The sequence below is a fragment of the Trachemys scripta genome, chromosome 5, assembly GCF_013100865.1.
Source record: "Trachemys scripta elegans isolate TJP31775 chromosome 5, CAS_Tse_1.0, whole genome shotgun sequence".
Taxonomy (NCBI): Eukaryota; Metazoa; Chordata; order Testudines; family Emydidae; genus Trachemys; species Trachemys scripta.
This window is the reverse complement of record NC_048302.1, coordinates 8341326-8366272: the sequence shown is the minus strand read 5'-3', so window position 1 is coordinate 8366272 and position 24947 is coordinate 8341326. Positions and strand designations below refer to the sequence as shown.

General features: G+C 49.2%; 1 protein-coding gene across 4 annotated transcripts in view; it reads left to right on the top strand.

The window, feature by feature from the left end:
• The window catches only part of SULT1B1 (sulfotransferase family 1B member 1), a 26197-nt gene extending 7044 nt beyond the window's left edge, over positions 1-19153 (top strand). The window contains exons 1-8 of one of the 4 annotated variants that reach the window (XM_034770795.1): positions 4167-4326; positions 7511-7659; positions 10272-10400; positions 10632-10729; positions 12113-12239; positions 13045-13139; positions 15006-15186; positions 17620-18867. In XM_034770795.1, coding sequence (XP_034626686.1) covers positions 7512-7659; positions 10272-10400; positions 10632-10729; positions 12113-12239; positions 13045-13139; positions 15006-15186; positions 17620-17732 — 891 coding nt within the window. In that variant the 5' untranslated portion in view covers positions 4167-4326; position 7511 and the 3' untranslated portion in view covers positions 17733-18867. Of the gene's footprint in view, positions 1-4166; positions 4327-4872; positions 4896-6847; positions 7091-7510; positions 7660-10271; positions 10401-10631; positions 10730-12112; positions 12240-13044; positions 13140-15005; positions 15187-17619 lie in introns of those variants that run through there. The other 3 variants (XM_034770794.1, XM_034770793.1, XM_034770796.1) reach the window with 3 other exon arrangements.
• The last annotated feature ends 5794 nt before the right edge of the window (positions 19154-24947 follow it).

Genomic DNA, 24947 nt, shown 5'->3' with positions numbered 1-24947 from the left:
ACCCAAAGTCGCGCCTTTGCCTCCTGGTCCTGCCGCTCCCTCAGCCCCCTCTGCTGAAGGGAGACCACGAGGAAAAAACATTCCCCCCCCCTTTCCTTCCTTCTCCACCGGCACCAGCTGGGCTTCAGAGCCCCCTTCCCTGCCGCGCGGCTGCCTCGCTCTGCATGGAGCTGCCGGGGACCGTGGGCTGCTGCTCCTCAGCCCCCCGCTGCGCTGCCACCCCTTCCCCTCCCGGCAGAGCCCACCCCTGCTTGGGAGCCTCCTCCTTCTCATCCCCAGGGAGCTGGGCAACCAGCCTACACTGCCTGCAGCCCCGGAGCTAGCGAGCAGGGCTGGGGATGCAGGGGGGCAGTGCCCGGCTCCAGACTCCGAGTCCGGAGCCCAGTGCTGGCTGCCTGGAAACTGCAAAGGCGCCGCTTTTGGAAAATGTGCACAGAGGGGAGCATCCCCCCCCCGCCCAGTAGTGTAGCTGCGGGGGCAGCGGCTGCTCCCCTCTGTGCACATTTTCCAAAAGCGGCGCCTTTGCAGTTTCCAGGCAGCCAGCACTGGGCTCCGGACTCGGAGTCTGGAGCCGGGCACTGCCCCCCTGCATCCCCAGCCCTGCTCGCTAGCTCCGGGGCTGCAGGCAGTGTAGGCTGGTTGCCCAGCTCCCTGGGGATGAGAAGGAGGAGGCTCCCAAGCTGGGGTGGGCTCTGCCGGGAGGGGAAGGGGTGGCAGCGCAGCGGGGGGCTGAGGAGCAGCAGCCCACGGTCCCCGGCAGCTCCATGCAGAGCGAGGCAGCCGCGCGGCAGGGAAGGGGGCTCTGAAGCCCAGCTGGTGCCGGTGGAGAAGGAAGGAAAGGGGGGGGGAATGTTTTTTCCTCGTGGTCTCCCTTCAGCAGAGGGGGCTGAGGGAGCGGCAGGACCAGGAGGCAAAGGCGCGACTTTGGGTTATTGCCCCCCACCCCATACTTACCCCCCCAGTGCTGCGCCCCAGGCTGTGAAACTGTACTCAGTGCAGCTTGTGAAGGAAGGAGGGGTAAAGGTGCTTGGTCAGTTTGGATATCATTGTGTTTAGCACAATACTTGATTATTTTACACCCTTTAAAGTATATAACTAGTCGTATACAGGTGTTACGAAGTGGGAATGTTCTTAATGTTTTCTCTGAATACTGTGTGGGTGCCTCAGTTTCCCCTATGAATTTCTTAAGGATCTAGATGGTGGGATAAGGGGGTGTGATTGTTGTAGAGCCCTAGAGGGCCAGTGTGATGGTGTCTGCACAGAGAATGGCCGAAACCCTGTCTCCGGACAACTAATGGCCTGGGCCGCTCTCCTGCAAGGTGCCAACTGAAGGTGCTGGAGAACAAAGAGATCAGGTGGCCTCCTAATGCCTGGAAAAGAGACAAAGGCCAGAGGAAGGAGTGTTAGTGCCTGTGCGGACTTCCGGGAAGCGCATGGTGTGGAAGGGGATGCTGGAATGCTCTGGAATCACTCCTTCAAAGCCAGTCAGGACTCTGGGGGAGCCTCCTCTCTCTGAGCATACTGTCTCCAGGGCAAGAAGCTTACACCTTCCTGGGTCTGACCTCGGAGCATTCAGCATGCCCTTCCACACCGTGCGCTTCCCGCAGCGAGTCCGCCCAGGCAGAGTCCTGGGGCAGCCAGAGGTCCCTGCACCCCAACTCTGCAGTCAGACATGACTCTCAGCCAGCCGGGAAAACAGAAGGTTTATTAGACGACAGGAACACGGTCTAAAACAGAGCTTGTAGGTACAGAAACAGGACCCCTCAGTCAGGTCCATCTTGGGGGGTGGGGAGCCCAGACCCAAGTTCTGGGCCTCTCCCCATTTCCCGAGCCAGCTCCAAACTGACACTCCCTCCTCTGGCCTTTGTGTCTCTTCCGGACAAGGAGGCCACCTGATCTCTTTGTCCCCAACACCTTCAGTTGGCACCTTGCAGGGGAAACAGAGGCACCCACACAGTATTCAGAGAAAACATTAAGAACATTCCCACTTCGTCACAACAGCTGCAACAAAATATAATCCTGTATATTGAAGCAGGCAAATGCTGCTTCTGATTTTCCACTTTTAATTGACCCTTGTAATCTTGTGGCGCCGACGCGTTGTAGCTTCATTTTATCCCAGCAACAAATTCTTGATTTGTAGGACCACTAATAATCAGCAATGGATTTTTCTGATAGTGATATTGTGCAATAAAGAGAAACATTGCACTTAAATGCTTACGGCTTCCAGTCCATGTTTACACTATTTAATAAAATATATATATCGGCTTACAGGGCGGGAGCGGGGGCGGGGGGAACCACCATTTTGGGCACCACCAAAAATTATACAAACCTGCCGCCTATGGGTCTGGAGGCAGGTAGCCTGGGTGATGTGACTGCCCCATGGTTTTGTAACATGACCTGCAACACAGCCATGGGTGTGGCCCAGAACAGGGCCGGCCCTAGACCATATGGCGCTCCAGGTGTCTTCAGCGTCCCCCACTCCATTTGTTAAACTTTTGAATACCTTATTTTTTATTGCTTTTGTAGCCGATTTCATTACTTTGATGCACGATTTGCATGCATGATTTATCCCTGTCATATAGGATGACAAATTTGCATGCTAGGATCTGTACATCAGTATTTATTCATGCCATATATAAGCAATTTAAAAAAAAATGGTTTCCTCTAAGCTTATAGAAACTTTTTAATTTCAAGAATAACTGAAATGTACTAACATCAAATAATTGAACTGTGCACCAACATTGGGTGGACCAGTATTAAATAGTGTTACAATAGGGGACAGACTTAGAATATTAACCCTAGTCCTTCAGTTCAAAAGGGCGCTTTTCTCGCCTTTGCCCTCGCACTGATAGTCTTTGCCCATGGGATGATCACTACTGCCTAAAGCCTGGTCTATGTTGTTCTGTTTCAGATATTTTCCCATCCATAGGTGCCGACTTCCCCTCTGCCTGGTGGGTGCTCGACCTCCCCGCCAGCCCCTGGCCCCGCCTCTTCCCACCCTTGCACCACCCTCGCCCCACCCCAATTCCACCCCTTCCCCAAAGTCCCGGCCCCACTCTGCCTTTTCCCACCCCAACCCTGCCCCCTTCCCGTCCCCATTCCACCCCCTTCCCCCAAGTCCCCGCCCTGCCTCTTCTCCACCTCCTCCCCTGAGCGCACCGCATCCCGGCTCCTCCCTCTCCCTCCCGGAAAGTCATAAGCACTGCCAAACAGCTGTTAGGTGGTGTGGGGGAACACGGCGTGCTCGGGGGGGGGGGAGAGAAGGAGGCGAGGAGGTGGGAGCTTGGCTGCAGGTGGGTGCAGAGCACCCGATAATTTTTCCCAATGGGTGCTCCAGCCCTGGAGCACCATGGAGTCGGCGCCTATGTTCCCATCACATTTGCACCTTGCTACAACACTGAGCCCAATACTGAGCTCCTGAAGGCTTTTTTGGGGACATCTTTTATTTTCTAGGGGGGAAAAGAGACAGCATTAGGGACAGCAAAAGTCATAAAAAGTCATCAAACATTACATATTATGCATGGCAAGAGAAGTAACAGCATTTCTTTTATATTGTTGCATAGATAGGGGTTCGATAGATATTTTTGGTGTCTCATTAAATATGCCCTTTATTAGTCGCTACTTACACTCTTCAACTCTTAAAACACAAACACACTTTCACAATATTGCAGCTGGGCTCACACTTCACTTCACTTCGGTCTCATATCTCGCTGACTGACTGGCGACGCCCCACCCCTTATATACCCATGGCTGGGGCATGGCTGATAACACTCTAGGAGGTTCAAGGAAAATGTGGTTCTGAGAAAGTCTGGAAGATTCCATGAAATTCTACAAAGGTCCAGAACATTCTAGGAGGTTAGTTAAAAATGAATCCACAACATTTCACTTCAAACGTTCTATTTTCCCAGCACCGTGAGCCCAGCGCCCCTCAAGCCTGGCGACCCAGGCAGTTGCATGCATCGCCTGCTGCTGAATACGACCTTGACCCAGAAGAAACACTTGCATTCCTCCCAGTCCCTGCTCTTGGAATAGCCTAGGGTACATGGTGACCCTGGCCTCCTGCCTTTTCCAATTGGCCTCATTTCGGGGCCTCTCAGCAAGTTGAACGTATTCCTCCCTGGCCTTCCGCCGAGCTTGTCTCTTACTCCCAAGCCCCTCCCTCTCAGAGACACTGTTCATAGAACTTGGAGGTTGTGCTTCCCTTGGCTGCCTTCCTGAGGGATTTGAGCCCGCCCCAATACTTTCACAATCTCCTTGTAAAGATCATGCAAATTTACATGCAGCCTTTCTTTCTTCCTACAGGAGCAGCACCGCCAGAGGAGAAAGGTAAACTCAGACTTCAACTCTTTGGCCTGTTACTGTTAGGAGTTTGTCTGTCTGTTCTGTTGTCTGCGCGAACAGCCAGGCAGAGCAGCCTGTCTAGGACTCGTGGGATACACATCCAGTAAGAAACCTGGGCATTTTAAGACCGGGGAAGAGGAGCTGTGTGCATTGGGGAAGAGTATGACTGGATGCACAGTTATAAAATGGGTCTATAATCTTATTGGGGCTTCAACACTTGACTCAGTTTAGTCTGGGACTGCAGAAATGGTCAGTGTTGCAGACTCCAAGCTTAGGTTTTGTAAAAGGAGAGGGGGCAGGATTATGAATTGTCTGGTGATTTACATATGAATTTAAGACTCACAATGGTAAATTATTTGCTAGTTTACAGCATCTTTATTTGCCTTTCTCTAAAATTCCTTTGCTCAGCAGCTTCTAAAATGTGACTAGTTCTGAGCAGCAACTAAAATATTCTTCATTTGCTCTTTTCAGAGGAAAATGAGGTCTGAAGAGACAAAACTAAACTTTCCTCTCCTGCCTTGTGTGTTGGCAGGAATGAAGAGGGTTCATGAAGGGTAATTAGAGTTGACGCTGTCTGTCATTTGGGAGTGCTTCAAAGCCTGCTGATTTCAGGCTGAAGAACACATGATTCCCCATACACAGACATACACACAAGTAGTATCAAAGTCTGCCATTGTCACTAACTTGAACTAATGAGATTTCCTTACTGCTTAAAGTTTATAGTTTGATCAGTGAATGAGAGTACTGTTTGTTCCTTCTGGTCATGGTGCTTACAGCCCTGCTGGGCTGAAAGTTTTATTATTAACTAGTTATGGGGTCACAGAACGTGGTTACTTGACTTGCTGCAGATAAGTTATCTCTTTTTAGGACTTAATAGTTTTGAACTCCAGATTTCACAAAATGCATGTCGTGACATTTTCAAAAGTGCTTGGTGTTGACCTAACTTGGGCCCTGAAAGTGCCTGCACCCAGGTCCCATGCTTTCCTGGAGTCCTTCTTCTTTCCTTGGGATATTGCTACACAGCAGTTAAAGACGCACAGCTGGCCCATGACAGCTGACTTGGGCTCATGGGACTCCAACCGCAAGGCTGTAAAACTGCAGTGTAATCATTTAGACTCGGTCTGGAGCCCATGCTCTGGTAGCCCATGATGGGGAGGGCTCCAGCCCAGGCCCAAACAGCTACACTGCAGTTTTACAGCCCAAGCCTGCAAGCTTGACTCAGGTGACACAGGCCAGCCGCGGGTGTTTAACTGCTGTGCAGGCGTACCCTTGAGTCTGGAGCAATAACTCACTCCAGGCCCTGCATTCCTAGGGTGTAACACTACATCCCTGGTGGCTGAAGGTATTGTGTCACTGGGCCTGGGCTTTAAAATGTGCCCAGCGTGTGTAAGTAATAAGTCTGGAGCATTGGACTCTCCACATTTTTTGCTTGATGAAAGCACTAGGAAGCAGCCTGAATTAATCCAGTAGTCTCGCCTGAGAAAGGGCTGTTACAAGAAGTGATTAGTATTATTTTTATTATGGTAGCAGTTAGAGACTTGATTAAATTCAGGGCTCCATTGCGTTAGGAGCTGTACAAACACGTAGAAAGTCAGCCTCTGCCCCAAAGAATCTTGTAGTGAGGCGGTGTGGGACCCCGCCACCCAGGAGACAGATAAGCCCCTCTGGACACCAGAGTGGGAGGAGCCAGGGAGCTCTGAGCCCACCTCCCAGAGGGTCAGGAGTGGCACAGGAAGTATAAAGGCCTGACTGCAGAGCTCACTGGAAGAGCAGCCGCCGGGGAGACCAGATGCTTCTGGCCTACCTCCTGGTTGGGAAGCCCCAGTGACCTGCGGTGGACCCAAGGGCTGGCCAGGCCTGCTCCAGGCCAGCTACCTGGAGGAGTTGCCAAGCCTGCCCTGCGCCAGCTACCTGGAGGAGTTGCCAAGCCTGCCCTGCGCCAGCAATCCCAAGGAACCCATACCCCATGAAGACACCACCCTGACCCAGGTACTTCAAGAGGGGGAGTCTGGAAGTAGCCCGGGAGCAGCTGCCCCTAGTCTGGCTGCAGCGCTGCCAGAGCCCATGTAGCGTGTTGCGGCCGGGATCCCCACTGACTCAGCAGCGAGTCTTCTGCTGCTGCTAGGGCCCTGGGCTGGGATGCAGTGGAGTGGGAGGGCGTGCGTCCCCCCTGCCACCCAACTCGTGGGTGGTCGTCTCCCCCTCTCCCAGGCCTTGACACCCAGGGCCTGGGCTCACTGTTGATAAACTGTTGTTGCTCAGCCCCTGCCTGAGGGCCTGAACACCTGACTCACCAATGTCATGCCCAGACCTAGGGCCTGGGCTGATGCCTAACTGTGTTGTTTCTCCCCTCACAAGGGCCATGGAGGAAGACTCCTGTGGCCAGACTAATTCCCTGCTAGACCTCTTCCCAAAATTAGTGAGGCGGTGTGGGTCCCCGCCGCCCCAGAGAGAGGTGAGCCCTGGCCAACCTCTCTACAAGTCTAAATAGAGCAAGCATGTAAGAAAGGGACTATCATCATCTCCACTTTGCAGAGAGGGAACTGAGGCACAGAGAGATTGTGTGATTTATCCAAGGACAAGGTACAGCTGAGATCAGACTGCAGGTCTCCTGAGTCCCCCACCCATCATGTACAGCAGGAGAACAATGCATGCGTCTGGCCTACTACAAATGTTTGTTCCTTTGCTTCTCTCCAGCCTTTAAAGCAATTATCTTGACCTTGAGGATCAAGGCCCTTTGTTCTTTCAGGTAATAAAAAAGACTGTTTGCTTTTGCTGGGTGAGATCTGAGAGAGCTTGCATGCACATCAGACATCTGCAGACCCCCCACCTCCACCCCCCGTACACCTTTGTTGTGACAAAGGAGTCAGTAGGTTAGAAAGCTGAGCAACAAACTCTTTTGAAGCATGCTGCTGTCTGTTATCTAATGTGGTACAGTGTGCGCTCATCAGAAATTCCGTCGCTGCCTCCGTTTTTAATGGAAACATAGCCAAGGGCACGCACTATTAAACAGTTGGAAAGGGACTGGCCTGCTGCTGCAAAAAAAGAAATATCCCACCACACTCAGCTGAGTGTCTGAGCGCACTGGGAATATAACTGATCTTCCTGTCCAGCTGCTCTCCCATCTTCTCCCCTGCCAGTTGTACTCTGTTGAACTCTTCCCCCCCAGCATGACTTCACCAGAAGATTACCGTCGACAGGACTGGAGGATGGTCCATGACATTCCAATGGTCTGTGCATTTTCATACCACTGGGAAAGGATTGACAACTTCCAGAGCAGGCCAGATGACCTCGTGATAGCCACGTACCCCAAATCTGGTGAGTTTTCCTGGCTTTCAGGATTAGGAGCCATAATGAGTCCTGCCCTATAGTCCTGAAAATGTAGGGGAGTCCCTTCAAGCCCCATCATGTTCCCCTTGTGAAAGCGAAGGAGCTCCACTTATTCACAGTTGTTGCTAACAATAATGAGCAAGAATGCCAAGGAGCCTTTCCAGTGTTTCACAGTTCCCAGCCTACATTTCGCTCATTGGAAATGATCCCATCAAATTTAATGCCAAACCCATCTGGACTGGGATTTGTTCCTTCCTGAAATTATCTTTCTATGGCCTCCAGCATCTGAAACGGGAATACCCCGGCACCATGCAGTCACAGGGAGATGGATGGGCATTTCCCCTCCCCCACAATGTAAAGGGACAAACTTAACATAGTACACCTCTACCTTGATATAACGCTGTCCTCAGGAGCCAAAAAAAAATCTTACCGCGTTATAGGTGAAACCGGGTTATATCGAACTTGCTTTGATCCACCAGAGTGCGAGCACTGCTATACCGCGTTATATCCAAATTCGTGTTATATCGGGTCGCGTTATATCAGGGTAGAGGTGTATTTTCTTGGGCTGTCCTAGTGTTTGGTGATGTGCCTGGCTAGGCTGGAGACACAGGCCTGGTCTACACTACAAAGTTAGGTTGACATAAGCTGCGTTAGGTCGATTTATTAATATATGTTTCCAGTAGAACACTATCTGGGTTGCAAGGGGCTGGAGACTTTGTGGAGTCACTAAGGTCAGGTCCCGGGATACTTTGAGTTGTTCTGATTAAGGAGGGAAACCGATGCACAAACTGTGATCACTGCAGTGCAGTGCCTTAGAGCCCAAGTACTATAAAAGAAGAGGGAAATTGAGGCACACATGAATCATTTGACAAGTAAAAGGTCTTTGGTTCCAGGGACAGGTGAATTCTGAGCAATCTAGCGCAGTTCATTTGCCAGCTGACCAATAATGTATTTTTATTATTATTATTATTATTATTTATTATTTTATTTGTACTTGTTTTTGCAGCAGTTTCTGTCACCTTCACTCATGCTGATTAGCACTTTAATGCTGGGGATAGCTCCCAGAGTGAAATAATATTAAATGTGAGCAAGCCAGCAGAATCTGGCCCTTGAATTGATAGGTTGATTTTGAGTGGTTCATATATTTTACTTTAACCATAAACAAAGCAACAGGCTCAGAAGAATATTCTGAGGTCTGAATTTTCTCCATTATGGTGTGGATGGTTTAAATCAGGGCTTCTCAAAGCCGGTCTGCTGCTTGTTCAGGGAAAGCCCCTGGCGATCCAGGCCGGTTTGTTTACCTGCCGCGTCCGCAGGTTCAGCCGATCGCGGCTCCCACTGGCCACGGTTCGCCGCTCCAGGCCAATGGGGGCTGCGGGAAGGGTGGCCAGCACAACCCTCGGCCCGCGCCGCTTCCCGCAGCCCCCATTGGCCTGGAGCAGTGAACCGTGGCCAGTGGGAGCCGCGATCGGCCGAACCTGCGGATGCGGCAGGTAAACAAACCAGCCTGGACCACCGGGGGCTTTCCCTGAACAAGCGGCAGACCGGCTTTGAGAAGCACTGGTTTAAATGGTTGTGAGCCAGAAGGGCTCAGAGTTCAATTGATTAATCTTTCCAAACAGAGATCACCTGCCATTCCAGCGAGGAACCAGTCAAGCCTTGCTGTGACTCTATGGCATAGCTTGGAGGGTTATAGCACAAGCAGCTCTGTTGCACTGGCTCATAGGGAAGCGGGCAGGGGTTAGAAGAGGGGAAACTAAGGTGTTGGGATGGAAGAAGGGGCATCATCATCTCTCTTGTCCCACATTAGCTGGGATAGGCCAGTGTGATGCATTATATAAATGGTAAACTCTCCTTGGGGCTGCAACCATGTCTTCTCCTGTGTCATGTAGGCAGCTGCTGAGTACAGGATGATGCTCATCAAAAACATAACAATGGAAAATCAACTCGCAATTGTGTTGGCCTAGGAGAGGCTTCCCACCATCCCTGAAAATGGGTGTGGTTGCAGAGCTTCCACAAAAAGAGCTGTGAAGTGGGCCGCTTGCCATCAGTAACTGTATTTGACAATGCTGGCAAACTATTATGTTTGGCTACAGATTAATGATATCACATTGCTACTTAGCCTCGGGCGAGTAGAAGAGATGTAGCTAGAACAGGGGTTCTCAAACGTCATTCCACTGCAGCCCCCCCTTCTGGCAACAAAAATTGCTACGTGACCCCAGGAGGGAGGATTGAAGCCTGAGTCCACCTGAGCCCTGCCGCCCCGGGTCAGGGGGCCAAAGCCCCACTGCCTCAGGTGGGGGAGGGGCCCAAAGCCCAAGGGCTTCAGCCCCAGGCAGAGGATCAGATGGTGGGGGTCCCAGCAAGTCTAAGCCAGTCCTGGCAACTCCATTAAAATGGGGATGTGACCCACTTTAGGGTCCCGACCCACAGTGGAGAACCGCTGAGCTAGAATATTGAAGATCCTAAATGAATAGGCTGAATACCGTAAGTGCTGTTGTCTTGGCTGGAAGAACAATGAATGGGGTTCCTGCTTGACTGTTCCTTGTGGGATAAACTTGGTTCTTGACTGGATTTTTGTTCTCTCGTCTTCTTTCCAGGCACTACATGGATAAGTGAAATTGTGGACATGATTCTGAACGACGGAGATCCTGACAAATGCAAGCGGGATGCAGTTTTCAACAAAGTGCCCATGTTGGAATTTGCTGCCCCTGGAAAGATGCCACCAGGTAAATGTAGCACTAGTGTTGGGTGACTACAGATTAAAAAGGTCAATGATTCAGTGTGGTTGGCTTGCAGCTCAGGAGAGGAAAGAAAGGATTATGGATAGAGCACTGGCCTGAGATTCAGAAGATCTGGGTTCAGTTCCTGACTTTGTCAGACTTGGGTGCTTTTGGAAATGTTACCTTTAATGACTTCTCTATCGGCATCAATGATCCCTTTGAACCTCTGCTTACCAGGTACAGAGAAACTGGCCAAGACGTCATCTCCTCGTTTAGTGAAAACCCACCTCCCAGTCCAGCTCCTTCCAATGTCCTTCTGGGAAAATGGCTGCAAGGTAACCAGTAACTGGGGCCTCAGACCTTCTGGATAATAGGCTGATAGGGGAAGTACCGTGTGTCTTGAGCGCACAGAATACTCCTGCTAGTCCCACCCTCCGCCAGGTTCCTCTCTCTCATTTTTACCCACTGATTCTTTTCTCCAGTGGGAAGAGGTTTAATTGTGAGTTTCCATGGTGATATCTACCTACAGCAGCATTTTTGCAGCTTTACCTTTACAACATTGGGATGCAAGTTTGTATTCACAGTTAGGCTGAGATTTTTCCAAGATCCCTAAGGGATCAGGACGTCCACTTCCCATTAAAATTGGCCTCATGGGATTCCAGTGCCTTTAGATAACATTCACTCGGTGTTGAGTAAGATGTTTTTCCAGCCGTCAGCTTTGCAGGCTCACCCTGGGATCTGACAGCCAGGCTGGGTTCTTTCTGGCTCATACATCATCATCAGTAACAAAGATCCTGGAAAGCAAATTCTGCCAACATCTCTGCAACACCCATTGTCTTAAAATACTGCTTCCTGGGCAATCCCCATTGTCTTCAGTGGGGTTACCCACGCATAACTGATGGGTAAATGTGGTCTTGCAATTACAACTCAACTAACCGTTCCGCCTGATGGTATGAGAGCCCGAAGACAATCCAGCTCACTCCTCTGTAGCCATGTTGGCCCTGCAGGGCATGATGTATTTTTGCCACTGTATGAATGGCTATGTCTGAATACACATGGGAGCAGACCCACTGACTGCCACACCCAGGGGAGTAGGACGGTGTGCTCTGAGGGCAGGGCACTTTGGGATTGGATTGTTTCCATCCTTCAGAGGTAGGCTGGTTTAACCTGCAACTCAGGCTCTATAGGAAATCCCCAATCCCCTAGGCATCCTGGTCACAATCCCTCCTTGGCAAACACCCCTCCCTTTGGCAGTTGTGCTGACTGCCTGTTGTTCCCCTAGTGGAGTACTAGTACCGCCAGTTTCCATCCCTGCGGGGCCTGTGCAATAGGTTACACTGGCAGAAATGTGTGTTTGTTTTCCCCATTTTTACAGATGGGGAAGCTGAGAAACAGAGAGATCGACCCACGAGCACAGAGTCAGTGGAAAAGCTAGTGTCAGAGCCAGGATTAGAGCTCCTGTAGCTTCCATTCCCATGCCCAGTCCATGGTGCTCTACTCTCAGACCACAGTGTCCAGGGGCGCTTTCAATCCCTGCAGCTTGAATTTGGCCCTTGAGCCACAGTTTGGATCCCCTGCAGTAGGGCTGGGATTTTGAAAGGAGCCTAAGGAAATTAGGCACCCAACTCCCTTAGACACCTCTGAAAATCCAAGTCTAGAGCCACTCAGAACTCAAGGTCACCGAGGCAACATGGATTCTTCTCTTCTTCCTGCCACAGATGATCTATGTTGCCCGAAATGCCAAAGATGTAGCTGTCTCCTTCTACCATTTTGACCTGATGAACCAGCTGCATCCAGAGCCCGGCACGTGGGAGCAGTACGTTGAGAAATACATGGCAGGCCGAGGTGAGACTGACATCTGTTAGCAAGTCACGATCCTGAGGTTTTTAAATTGAGGCTGCTTGAAGCATAAAGGAAAAGAGACTTGCAACTGCAGGTGAATTTCTCCAGGCCAGGTTCTGCCTCTTGGTGGAAAAATTGGATGCTGTCCTTTCAATGTACTCTCCGTATACTAGGAAATACAGTGAGAACGGAGGGAGGGAATTTTCTGACTAGACCAGAGAGTTTGAGTAGCCTCCACTGCATCTGTGCTCCCCTTCAGAGGGAGCAGTGGTTGGGGAATCTGCGTAACAGTGCGTCCACGGGCCCAGACCTTGTATAATTATAACGTAGGGCCAGCTCCTCAGCAGCTGTAAATCAGCGTAGATACATTGACTTCAAGGGAGCAATGGCTAATTTACACTAGCTAAGGATCTGGCCCATTTACTTTAATGAAGCTACGCTGACTTACAGCAGCTGGGGATCTGGCCGTTGACTTCATTGAAAGTATGCCAATACCAGCTGGGATCTGGCCCTAAGTTGTATTTATAGAAGAGTTAGTTAATATCTAGTTTCTGCTCCAGTCACATAAAATAATAGATGAGGATTCTAACCTGACAGTGGAACCAAAGGGACAAAGAATTTGACCTAGTGTAGGCAAATAGCCGCAACTGATGGCTTGTGCCCAGTTACCCAATTTACACAAGATGTCATAGTAATTGCACACACAATGCACTTCAGTGGGCGTTAAGCCAAAAGAGAACATGACCCCCAGTGACCTGACACGCTCGTGTTACTAAGAGTATTTGTGTACCTTTTTCTCTAAGTTTAGTTGCGTACGGTTCCTGGTATGACCATGTGAAAGGCTGGTGGGAGAAGAGAAAGGACCATCCCATTTTATACCTGCTCTATGAGGACATGAAAGAGGTGAGAGGGCAACAGGTACCCACTTGAGGGGCCACTCCACACACATCAGGATGGCAGCAACAAATCTGACACCTGTTCAATGCCTTACCCTACTGTGCAATGTCCATCTAAAGAGCCGTCTGGCTGTCCTGAAGAGAATTTGTCTCTCTAGGGTAGTGTGGTCCACCATGAGTAAAAGGGCCAGACTGTGACTCTTTAAATGCGTTGGCTGGTGCTAATACGACCCCTGAGCTGTGAGCCACCCTCCTTCCCCACTTATTCTCCCTTATCTAGAACTGTGTCTAGATTTATCATGAGCCTCATGATATCAAATGGATTTATTCTCATAACACCCCTGTGAGGGAGGTCAGTGCTGCTATTCCCCATTTTTACAGAACTGAGGCATAAAGAGGTTAAGTGACTTGCCCAGGGTCACACAGGAAGTGTGTGGCACAAGGAACTGAATTCAGGTGTCCTGAGTCCCAAGCTAGTGCCCTAACCACTGGGCCATTTTGCTTTCCCAAAGCCTCTTGCCTATGTTGGAGTTCAGGCTTGTGGGAGTGCCTCTCTTGAAGAGCAAGCCCCAAAAGAGAGCTCTTTTCTTTAAAGAGACTTTTAACCCTCTCATTTCAAAATACTGATGTAGCACATTTATTAAGAGGCCGGAAGGTGGTGGTGGTGGGGGGGGAGTTAGGGAAGCATATAACTAAAGATGGGGGAGCTAGTCTAGAAGTGACTTAACTTCTTGCTCAGACCCAAACTGAACCTTAGATGGCAAGTATCAGAGGGGTAGCCGTGTTAGTCTGAATCTGTAAAAAGCAACAGAGGGTCCTGTGGCACCTTTAAGACTAACAGAAGTATTGGGAGCATAAGCTTTCGTGGGTAAGAACCTCACTTCTTCAGATGTATCTTCAGATACATCTGTTAGTCTTAAAGGTGCCACAGGACCCTCTGTTGCTTTGAGCCTTAGATGGGGATTTGAAAAAGAACAGTTGCTCCTGTTCCCTTTAATTTCACTCTGAAATTCCTGGTTTTAGCTGGGAGAGGAATTGGGTATTTCCAATCCAGCACTACCAGAAATCTCATGAGAGCCTGATCTTGGATGATTTCCATACCAGAGAGATTTGGATAAACATCCCAACTATAGCTTTGAACTACATGAAATGGAATTAATCACTACCTTCCCAATTAACAGTAATAGAGGGCTAGTATTTGGAGCTGGGTTATTCTGAAGTTTAGCATCCACGTATTGCTGAAGAACAGGAAGTGAAGTTTGAGAGTAAGGGCCAGCTCCTCAAATCAGCATAGTCCCACTAGTGTAGTCATTAGGGCTGCAGCAGCTGCGGATCTGGCCCTAAGAATTCTGTGCCTGGCTGGGGAAGATGTGGCTGGAATTAGGGCCCCTCTGGAGTGGCTGTCTGCATCACTTTCTAAATAAAGTGATGGGACTGGTGAGTTATAGCCCAGTCTTGGTCTCTCTCTTTCTCTCTCTCTCTCTACACATCTTGCACCCCCCTCCCAAAAAAAAAATGTTTAAAATAACATTATTTGGGTTGCAAAGTCAAGTACTCAAAAGTTAAGCAGAGCCAGAATTAAGCTTGCCTGTGCAGTGTGCTAATGCTAGAGAGGGAGACAAAGAAGGGTTTTTTTGGGTTTTTTTTTTTGGTTATTTATCTCCTTTCTGTTTTGGGAAAGGGTGTAAGAATTGGGTGCAAGGTTGATGAAATGTATTGATGGATTGCTGGATATTAGTTTTGATCCAGTGGAACAACTAAGGTTGCTGGCACCTCATACGAGTTCTAGACTTTCACTGTTTTACATGGTGGTCACCTGACTAGTTGAGCCATTGGGTCCCACCACCTGAAGTGCCACTTGTTTTTTCTGTAGGATCCGAAGCGTGAAATTCGCAAGGTGATGCATTTCCTGGGGAAGGATCTGAAGGAAGAGGTTCTGGACAGGATTGTCTATCACACTTCATTTGAAATGATGAAAGAGAATCCCGCCACAAATTATACGATGGTCCCAAATGATGTTATGGATCAAAGCATCTCCCCTTTCATGCGTAAAGGTAAGGATTCGCACAGGCACTAGCAACTCTTTTTTTCTTCTCCTCAGTTGTAACAGGAAGATACTTTTTCATCCAGTTTTCCTTTGTAAGCTACCCAGAAAGGTGGTCATGTTTATATCTGATGGCTTTTCAGTGGCTTGTGTAAAACCGGTTGGTGGTACCGTTTCTAGTGGATAAGTGTTTATATCTCACAGATGCCTTGACATAAGACACTAATTAGCAATCCCAGTCTCCTGAAAGAGGCCAAGGACTGAGTGGGCATGGAGACTGAACTACACTCTCACCCCTAGAAGCAGTCCCCGAAGAACAGAGCGGAGTGGCATTGCGGAAGCCTGCACTCTGCTGCTGCTGCTACCAGTTTAGAACTTGATCTTTGACTAAATGGGGGCAATAGAGCCAGATTTTCAAGAGTTCAGCTCCGGCTAAACATCAAAACGAAGTGACTGGATTTTTCAGAAGTGCCGTGCCTCCAGCGGCTCCCACTGAGAACAACGGGAGTTGCGGCGTGTTAAACCCTTCTGAAAATCTGGCCACATTTTTTCGGTGCCTAAATGGGAGCTACGCGCTTTCAAAATCTGACCCTAAATCCCCACATTTCCATATCTTTGTCACACCTCACATTCACTGGAAAAAGAAAAGCAAAGAAGCATGTTGGCCATAGGAGACAACTGGTTCTATTTTTATTTTTCTCAAAGGGTGGAGTGCAGACTGTGACAGACCCAGAATGGTTGGGTGCAGGAGTCTGGTAGAAGGAAAACATATTGGACACTGGATGAATAGTATTCTGTTCCCTGAGTGACCAGGGCAGGGTCAACCCGAGAGCAGTCAGGAAGGTGCTAGAAGCAGTTAAGTCAGGCAGACTCCATAAGACACCTGGAACCAATTAAGAACGGATTCAAAGCAATCAAGGGAAACAGGCTAATCAGATCACCTGAAGCCCATTTAGAACCAGCGTGGATTAGTTTAAAAGGAAGCCCCCTCAGTGAGGCTAGCTGGTAGGAGCAAGAAGGTGTGTTGTGGGAAGACTGGGAGAAAGAAAGTATGCAGTAAAAGACCCTGGAGAACAAGTGTGGTCAGGTACCAAGGGGGGTGCTAGGAGGGGCCATTTGGGGAAGTAGCCCAGGGAAGGCCTATAGCAGTGGTAGTGTAGGAAAACTACCTGTTGCTGGTGCCATTAGGGTCCCTGGGCTGGAACCTGCAGAAAAGGGTGGGCCTGGGTCCCCCCCCAACTCTCTCCACACCTCTACAAAAATGCTCCCTGAGTAGGAAGACAGGGACTAAAGAGGGCTCTTACACCAAACCTGTTGACTGACCGATGATGAAGGTGGATCAGTAAGCTGTAACCTTTGCCTCTAGGAGGGGAGAGAGGCTAAATTGAGGGTCACAGCAAACCTCTGAGGCCAGCCCTGACTACCTAGACGCGCAGGACCCCCTGAGGCAAAGCCAGAGCTCTGCCACAAGACCGAATGATACAGTGTGAGCCATTTGGGACTAAGCCTGTTTATTTCTGTGTGTACAGTGCCTAGCACAATGGGGATGCAGTTTTGCTGTTCCCTGGACACTACTGTAATAAACATGTTTACTAATAATAATATAGGTGAGTGGCAATAATTTCCACACTAAAACTGTTTAAAACAATCAATATGGAATGCAGGATCTGGTTAGCTGGTTTGCTTTCTCTGGCATCCACCCAGCACTTCCACAAACAATTAGAAAATTGATCAGTATAATATTTCAGTTCACCAATTTTCCAGTGACTAAATTCCAGTTAAAAGCTAATTGCTACAGAAACACATTTTTTTCAAAGTCTGCTATTTTTATCAATCCACTGTCCTGGACACCAGCATTTTTCTTGATGCCTTTTGTGCTCAGTATATGGAAAAGATGCTCAAAGTGTTAATCTGTTAGGAGTTTTTATCTAATAAACACTCAGTTTAATGAATACATTTTTCATGCACCACAAACAAAAATGTAGTTAATTTAATAGATTGAGGTTCAAATTCTGGCCTCAGTTAAACCCTCACAAATCTATTGGTGCTTGATGCAGTGGTTCTCAAACTTTTGTGTTGGTGACCCCTTTCACATAGCAAGCCTCTGAGTGTGACACCACCCCTCCCCCCATTATAAATTAAAAACACCTTTTAAATATCTAACACTATTATAAATGATGAAGGTGAAGTGGGGTTTGGGGTGGAGGCTGGCAGCTCATGCCCCCCATGTAATAACCTTGTGACCCCCTAAGGGTCCTGACCCCCAGTTTGAGAACCCCTGAGCTAGAGAAGAATGTAACAGAGTAGAATTTAGACCATTAATGTTTTCTTGATACTCTTTTCTATTGCATTTTCCACCATTGGGAGTTCTTTTGCTTCACCAAGGGCTCTGCAGTTTCATTCACTGTCTTTTTTTATTTATATATATATTTTTTTGTTTCAGGGATTGCTGGGGACTGGAAGAATCACTTCACTGTGGCCCAGAATGAGACATTCAATGAAGATTACGAGAGGAAAATGGCTGGGACCACACTGCAGTTCCGAACAGAGATCTGAAGGAGCCTGGCATCTTAGTGCTGTAGTTCTAATAGACGGGTGACGGGTCTCTGTTTCTGTTGAGAATAGCTCTGCCCCCACCTCCTTTCTTCAACTAGAAATAGTATGCTGAGAAGTGTCTCTGCCCCAGTGATAGTCAGGCACTGGAACCTGGAGTCTTGGGCCATGTAGACCATGGTGCAGGGTCACACACTCCAGAGCAGAGGGATTGTTCCAAGAGTCTGGGATTCCCTATAGGGTCTGAGTAGTAGGGAAGGCTCCTTGCTCTATGGCTAGAGACACACACACGCACCCTTCTTTTATGTTACACTTTGAGTACTGGCCAGGCTCAACTGAGGCAAAGGACTCAGGCCCACATCCTCAAAGCTATATAGGTACCTAGCTCCCAGTCCCTTGAAATGAAAGGGAATTAAGTACCTAACTACTTTTGAAGATCTAGACCTGAATGATTCAGAAACATGAAGATACCACCATTTGGGCATCTCTAGCTGACTTGTTGACCACTGTTTATTCAGCCAATGCTGTAATGCAACAGTTTGCAAACTCTAGTCTATAGATAGAGCACTTGGTAGGTCCTTCTCTACATCTGGCTCGCCCTGTAAAAACAGCTGGGACAATGGAAGGGCAAACCTCACAGCCTTCACAAGAAGCTTCTAAAACTCTAAGGGAAGAGGAGCCTATAGTCATTACTGGGAGAAGAGCAACACGTCACCAAGATGACCAAAGCCACCAGTGAGGCTGAAGCCAGGCAATTGCTCAATAAGACTCTTTAACAAGGGAGTGGGGCAAACAGGAGGGGAGGGGTAGCTTGGTGGGGAGGGAGGTGCTGGAGAGATTCAATGAAGAGAAAAATGAAATAGTGGAATGTGGTTTGGGAAAGGATGCTTTCTTGATTTTGAAGAGTATTAATTGTAGATTAATTCATCAAGTATTGTAATTTCTCTAGAGAATGGGGGCTCATAGAGGGGATAGTGCCAGGGAAGTGGGCGACCAGTTCTCTCAAGAAGTGGTCCACATTCTGACTAAATATGAGAAGTCCTGTATAAAATTACTTCTCCTTCATCTAGTTTATGCTGACACAAAGTCAAATCCTACAAATCTGAATTAAACTGAAAAGTGCTTGGTCACCTGTGTAGCTTAGTCTAGTCAGGTTCTTGTAGCCATCCTGTCACCCTAGTATCTGTGCACCTTCCACTCACCAATGCAACAAGCAGCTTGTGCCTCCTTCTTCAACCCTCTTCCCCAAGGGGAACACTTGCAAGTGTGGACTCGTGCGTGGGTGCCCAATGGGATCTCTTCTGCAAATAAGTGATGCTTAACATGAGGAAAGGCTGCCCCCTGGTTTTGTTAATGAGCAGGGCAGTGAGCAAAAATACCAGCAGGGTTCATATGAGTGGAAAATAAACTGTCTTTCTGATGAAGTATTACTTAAAAAAATGGTTCTCTTCAACTGCACATTTTCACACTTAGCTACTGGTCATGTTTGACTTGTGCTGCTCTGAAAACACGCTGATGAATCAACATAGTACCTGGATTACACTGGACATAGAGTGTATTCCTGGCTCCACATCGATTACAACGCCAGCTCGACCCTGGCTGCAGTGAGTGATACAATCCGTGAGCAATGTAGATTGAGCAGCCGTATGATCATGTGGACGCAGTGGGACCATGCACACGGGTTAGCCGGCTCGATCCACGTTGCGCCCAGACCGGATCGCTGACTCCGGAGCGCAGCGGGGCGTGCCGGCAGCCTGCACCCCAAGCAGGACGCTCCTCGCCAGTGCTGGGCAGGGCGAGCGCTGCAGCACGCTCCCCTAAAGGCGCCCGGCTGTATTGCGTTGTGGGTATTTGCCCACGTGACGTCAGAAAAGCCCCTCGGGACGTCACGGGGCCCCTGAGTTTCCCACGGGGCGGGAAGGGCGGAGGGGGTTTAGTGAGCGGGGCGGAGAAGGCAGCCAGCCAGCGCCCCCCACCGGCTGCCCAGCCCCACTGCGTGGGGCTGAGAGGGGCAGAGGCAGCTGATGCTATGGGGGAGAAGAAAGGTGAGAGGGACAGCTGGCCACCCGAAGAGGGAGGGAGCTGTGCCCTGTGGGGCTTCCCTGCACAGAGACCGGGCTGCCCCTGTTTGCCCCAGTGGGAGGCAGGGCAGGGTCCCAGCTCTCCCTGTGTACCCAGCCTCACTTTCGCACTGGTGTCCCAGCCCACACTCAGCTGGCAGCTCCCCTAGGCCCCAGGCTGGAAATGCTGCCAGCTCCCTCTGCTCCCCAAGATTTATTTTAAATAACACCCATTGCGCTAGCATCCAGGGAGCATGGCGGCAATTATAGCCCAACTCTGCCCTCAGGAGTCGCGGTCCAAGTCAGCTGTCCCTAAATACTAACCAGCAGATTTACCAGTATGATGATTCCTGAAAGGCCTGCCAGAACAAATATACCTTGCACTGTGTGATAAACGCTGCCACACCCCAGAAAGGGGGAAATTTGGATCCTGACCTGGAAATGCCCTGCCCAGACAATAAAGTCCTAGGACTTGTCAGCAAGAGCAGCCCTGGGGATCTTAGAAGGAAAAGCCCCTCCATCCAGGCAAGTCCGTGTGACTAAAACTCAGGCAAGCTTTAGTCAGCCACGGATCCCCAGGAGGTGTGTTTACACTTCTGTTTCATGTCCTTCTCCCTAGGTTATTTAAAACATATTCTGTGCTGGGGTTTGTACCAGTTCAGGGAGTCTATGTATTTCTCTTGGTGTATGGTAACAGTGCTTGAAAAGTCACTAGCATCTTTGGGTTTCCGATGTGTGAGCCTATTGTCATTGTGTCTCAGTCCTCTGATGTCTCCTGAGCGGCTCAACGAATCCATGAATTTTGCATCATTCTCTGAAGCCTTTACTGCGTTATATCAAGTCAGAGCTGAGATACCTAAAACTTATTTCACAAAGTACCACTTCATTATTATAGTATAGTGCTACATCACGTATGAGAAATGTTGGGGTCCCTCTATGGTGCTTCCAAAGCACCTAATTGTCGCAAGGATTCTTGCATGGCATTTTTGAGGAATAACTGGTATACCATACAACTTAGTTTTGTATCTCTTTCATTCAAATTGTATCCCAGATTGCCTTGCTGAGTTAAACAATACAATAATAGCAGAGAGAAAAGTTATGTTTCCACCAGCTGTTTGAAATGAGATGGATAATTGGAGAAGCAGAGAGCTAAGGTCAGGCTGTTTCAAATGGCAATAACGGTGAAGGAGAAGCCTCCTTTATAGGCAGCACCCAGTTGCACGGAGGGAAGGAGAGAAGGCCAAATTAAAACAAGAGATGTGAAAAGTGAAAGGAGAGGGGATAGACAAAATCTGTGAGATTGGCATCCATTAAAGTGGTCAGTTTAGAACTGGATTTTGCAATGCATAGGGAGGCAGTAGAGTTGTTTGATGATGGAACTAATTTGGTCATGTCTTCCCACTCCAAAAAATGCTCACTTAACAGAAACAGGAGTCCACAGTGACTTTAAGATTTTTCTTTTCTGAATGGCCTTGTCTAGAAGAGTTTCCACTATTGCTAATATTGCTGCGTTAGCCATGTGAGGAAGTGTGTCAGCACTGTCAACTAGGCTCGCTTAAATAAGGTGATGCTGAAAATGGCTGCTAGAGCCAGAAAGCTACCTACACTAGGGCTCCGAACATTGCAATGATAGCAATCTTTTGTAAACATTTCCTAGTATAGACCTAGCCTATGCATATAATCAGCACCAGTTGCTCAGTTTGTGTTTAGGTTCAGGGAGTTCAGCCAGAGTCAGGGTTCATCTTAATAAGGTGCGCATTTTTAATGGTGAGTATAATCAATCATTGAAACAATTTACCATAGTAAAGTCTCCCTCGCTGACAATTTTTAAATCAAGATTGGATGTTTTTCTAAAATATATGCTCTAGGAATTATTTTGGGGACATTCTATCGCCTATATTATACAGGAGATCAAACTAGATGTCCCTTCTGACCTTGGGAAGCTATCAATCAATCATTTTCCAGGTTTAGGGTACATGGGATGAATAAACTGGAAGGCAAAAGCCCTACTGTTCTTCTGTCTTTTGCTGTTCTGCTCACAGGGAGCTGGAAATTATGTTTTTGCTGTGCTGGCCCTCCGCAAACAAAATCTTCAATAAGGTAAGCCACATCTCTGTTTCTAAGGAATTGACTAACTTGAAAGTTTTGTTGGCTTATCTATATTGGTAGGTAGTGTGGAAAAATTGCCCCCTACCTGATATAGTAGCTGCGCCAGCAAAAACCCTCATGTAAATGTAGTTATACTAACAAAAACATCCTTTTGCTGGTATAGCTTATTTTGTTAAGCAGTAAGAATTCTTTTGCCAGTTGTGGTAAACCCAGGACAAACAGCTATAAGGGGGAGGGGAAGTAATTAGTCCCAGGGGGTTAAAAGGCCTCTCCCTATCCACTGAGGAGAGAGAACCATGGGGAAATAAGGTTCAGCTGGAAAAGTAGTTACCAGGGAACTAATTAGGTTCAGCTGGCTCCAACGGTGTGAGACCTTTTTAAACCTTCCCCGGCTGCGTACAAGAAGAAGAAGAAGGAGTGAGAGAGAGAGAGAGAGAGAGAGAGGCAGGCAGGCAGGCAGGCAGGCAGGCAGGCAGGCAGGGTGTAGCAAGACACTGAACTCTTCCAGGAAGGAAGGCTGCACTCCCTCCCTACAAGGGAAGGAAAACAAGCACAAGGGACTGACTGAGGAAAGGAATAGCCAGACCCTGTGTTACCTATAAGGATTTGACTTGCCCAAGCCTGTGTCTATAAGGCTAAAAAGGACTGAGCCTGCTGAGGAGAAGGTACTTTGCCACACAGTATAAACTGTATCTCCCCTAAAAGTGTTTTTTCCAATATAGCTAAATAGGCATCCCATCTAGTGTAGACAAGGCCTTAGTTGTAAGTCTGGCATGAGACAACACATATGGCCCTGGGGAAGGTAGGGGGGAGATGGGGCCCTTTAATAGGGAGATATTGGTATCTCCAGAACAGTTCTGCTTTCCACGGCTTTGTTCATCCCTTTGATGGAGGACCGAGTGGTGTTGGACAGTTTAACAAGACATTGCATATATAATCTTGTAAAGCACTTTGGGAAACCTTGGGATGAAAGGCGCTAAACAAAGTTGCTGTAGGTGTTTTGTAAAAGCAATGCAGTTTGTGATTGTCGGAAGGTACTAAATGTGTGACTGGTTAGGGGCACAGTTATGCATAACAGCATGTAGGGGTCACTTCATCCTTCACTGAAATGCAGCCACCTTTGTGGTAGAACACGGCAGCTGTTTAATTGCTCACAAGAACACTACACAATGCTTTAAGAAAGGAAGTGAGGAAGATGCTGTGATTATGGCATGTTGTTTATTCCCTTTTCCTCATAGCTCTACTGTAGTCCCTTACCTTTTGCATTAGTTATGCTCCCTTTCAATTCTTGCATAAGAAAATGTACTATCAGCCATTTATTTTTGTCTTTAACAAAAAGTTGGTAACCAAAATACAATACAGTAATACTGGGTGTTCATCTCTATCAAATGCACTTTTCCAGTGCTCCCAAGTCATGTACAATGCCATCAATTACATGCAAAAGTTCAAACTGACTCAGTTCAACCATCATGATTCTTCCCAATCCATAAAATCCAGAGCCTTTCCCCTTAGCCCTTCTCTCCCATTCACCCATCTTCTCGGAAATAGCATGGGAAATAATAGTTCCTTGCAACACACTGTGAAAGTCAGCAAATGCTGGACCAGCAGGTCCCAAACTCTTTACCATCGGACCCTGTTCAAAGCAGACAAAGCTTGGGCCCAACCTTCCTGCATGCTAGGGACCATGTTCGCAGCCATCAGCTACTAATGCAGTACTAGGATACTAAGGTCTGTATGGTTATCCCAGCCCTGGCTATGGCATGTTTCAGGGACACGGTGCAGGTGGTTTGAGTGCACAGAGCTTATCCAGATGGGACAGAGTGACCCAGACAGGGACTGACCTGCCAATCTCCCCCGGGGACACGGGCTTCATGGAAGGGCAGAATGGAGGTAGAAGGGCTCAAGGGGAACCCCCATGTTCCTTCTTGGAGCTGCCGTCCCTCCACCTTGTTCCCTCTTAAGTCCTATTCCCTCCCCCCAGCCAGGTCCCTGAGCAATCTGCCCCTCATCGTGTCCTTCTTACCTGGCAGCTGGCAAGGTCCTGCAGCATCCGGCTGTGCCCTCTCCATGGCTCCACCGGCAGGGAACAGAGGCCATCTTGCTGCCCTGGGTGCTGGCACCCTGGCTGTCCCCGGTGGCCAAGAGGGCTCAGTGCAGAGCCAGGCCTGTCCAGGCGCGGCTGGGCTGGGTGTGTGGGAGGGAGGGTGCGGTCTGAGCTGAGAGGAGTCACCGGGGGTCTCTCAGGGCAGCCAGCCAGCCACCGCCATGGCCTTATGGAGAGCGTGAGTGAGCCCAGAGCGGGGCGCCCTGCCCCCAGCGGACACAATGAGGGGCCGTCCGCTCAAGCTCCAACAGCTGAGGTAAAATCATGAGGAGAGAGCCCAGCGCCAGTCTGAGCTCTCTGCCCTACGCCCGGGTGGAGGGGCTCGAGGCCGGCTTTGTTCTCCCTGTCCGCTGGGCCCTGCCTTACCCCCTTCTGACAACATCATTTCTACATGACCCCTGGGGAGGTGGGAGGCAGGGCCTGGGCCTGGGCCTCTCACCTAGGGTTACCATTCGTCCGGCTTCCCCCGGACATGTCCGGCTTTTAGAGTTAAAAATAGCGTCCGGGGGGAATTTGTAAATGTCCGGACTCCCCCCCCCCCCATGCAGAGCGCGCGCGGCTAACAGGGCAGCTGGCCGGACAGTGCCATTTACATGGGGCTCCGACAGCCAGAGCGAGCCCCTCCTCCACTTCCCCCTCCTCTCCCCTGCAGCTGAGAGCACTCCCTCCCTCTCTCCCTCCCTGCGTTCGCAGATCACCAGCCGGCCGTTCGCACCGGCAGTCTGGAGCTCCTCCCCCCGCTCCTCCTCCCCGGCACGCTGGTCTGAGCGGCAGGGTAAGGGGCCAGGGGGTCGGAGAAGGGGCAGGGAGGTTCTGAAGGGGGCAGTCAAGAGACAGGGAGCGGGTGGGGGGGCGGTTGGGAGTTTGGGGGGGGCTTTCTGGTGGGGGTGTGGATAAGGTTTTGGGCAGTCAGGGTACAGGTAGGGGGTAGGGTCTGGGGGGCAG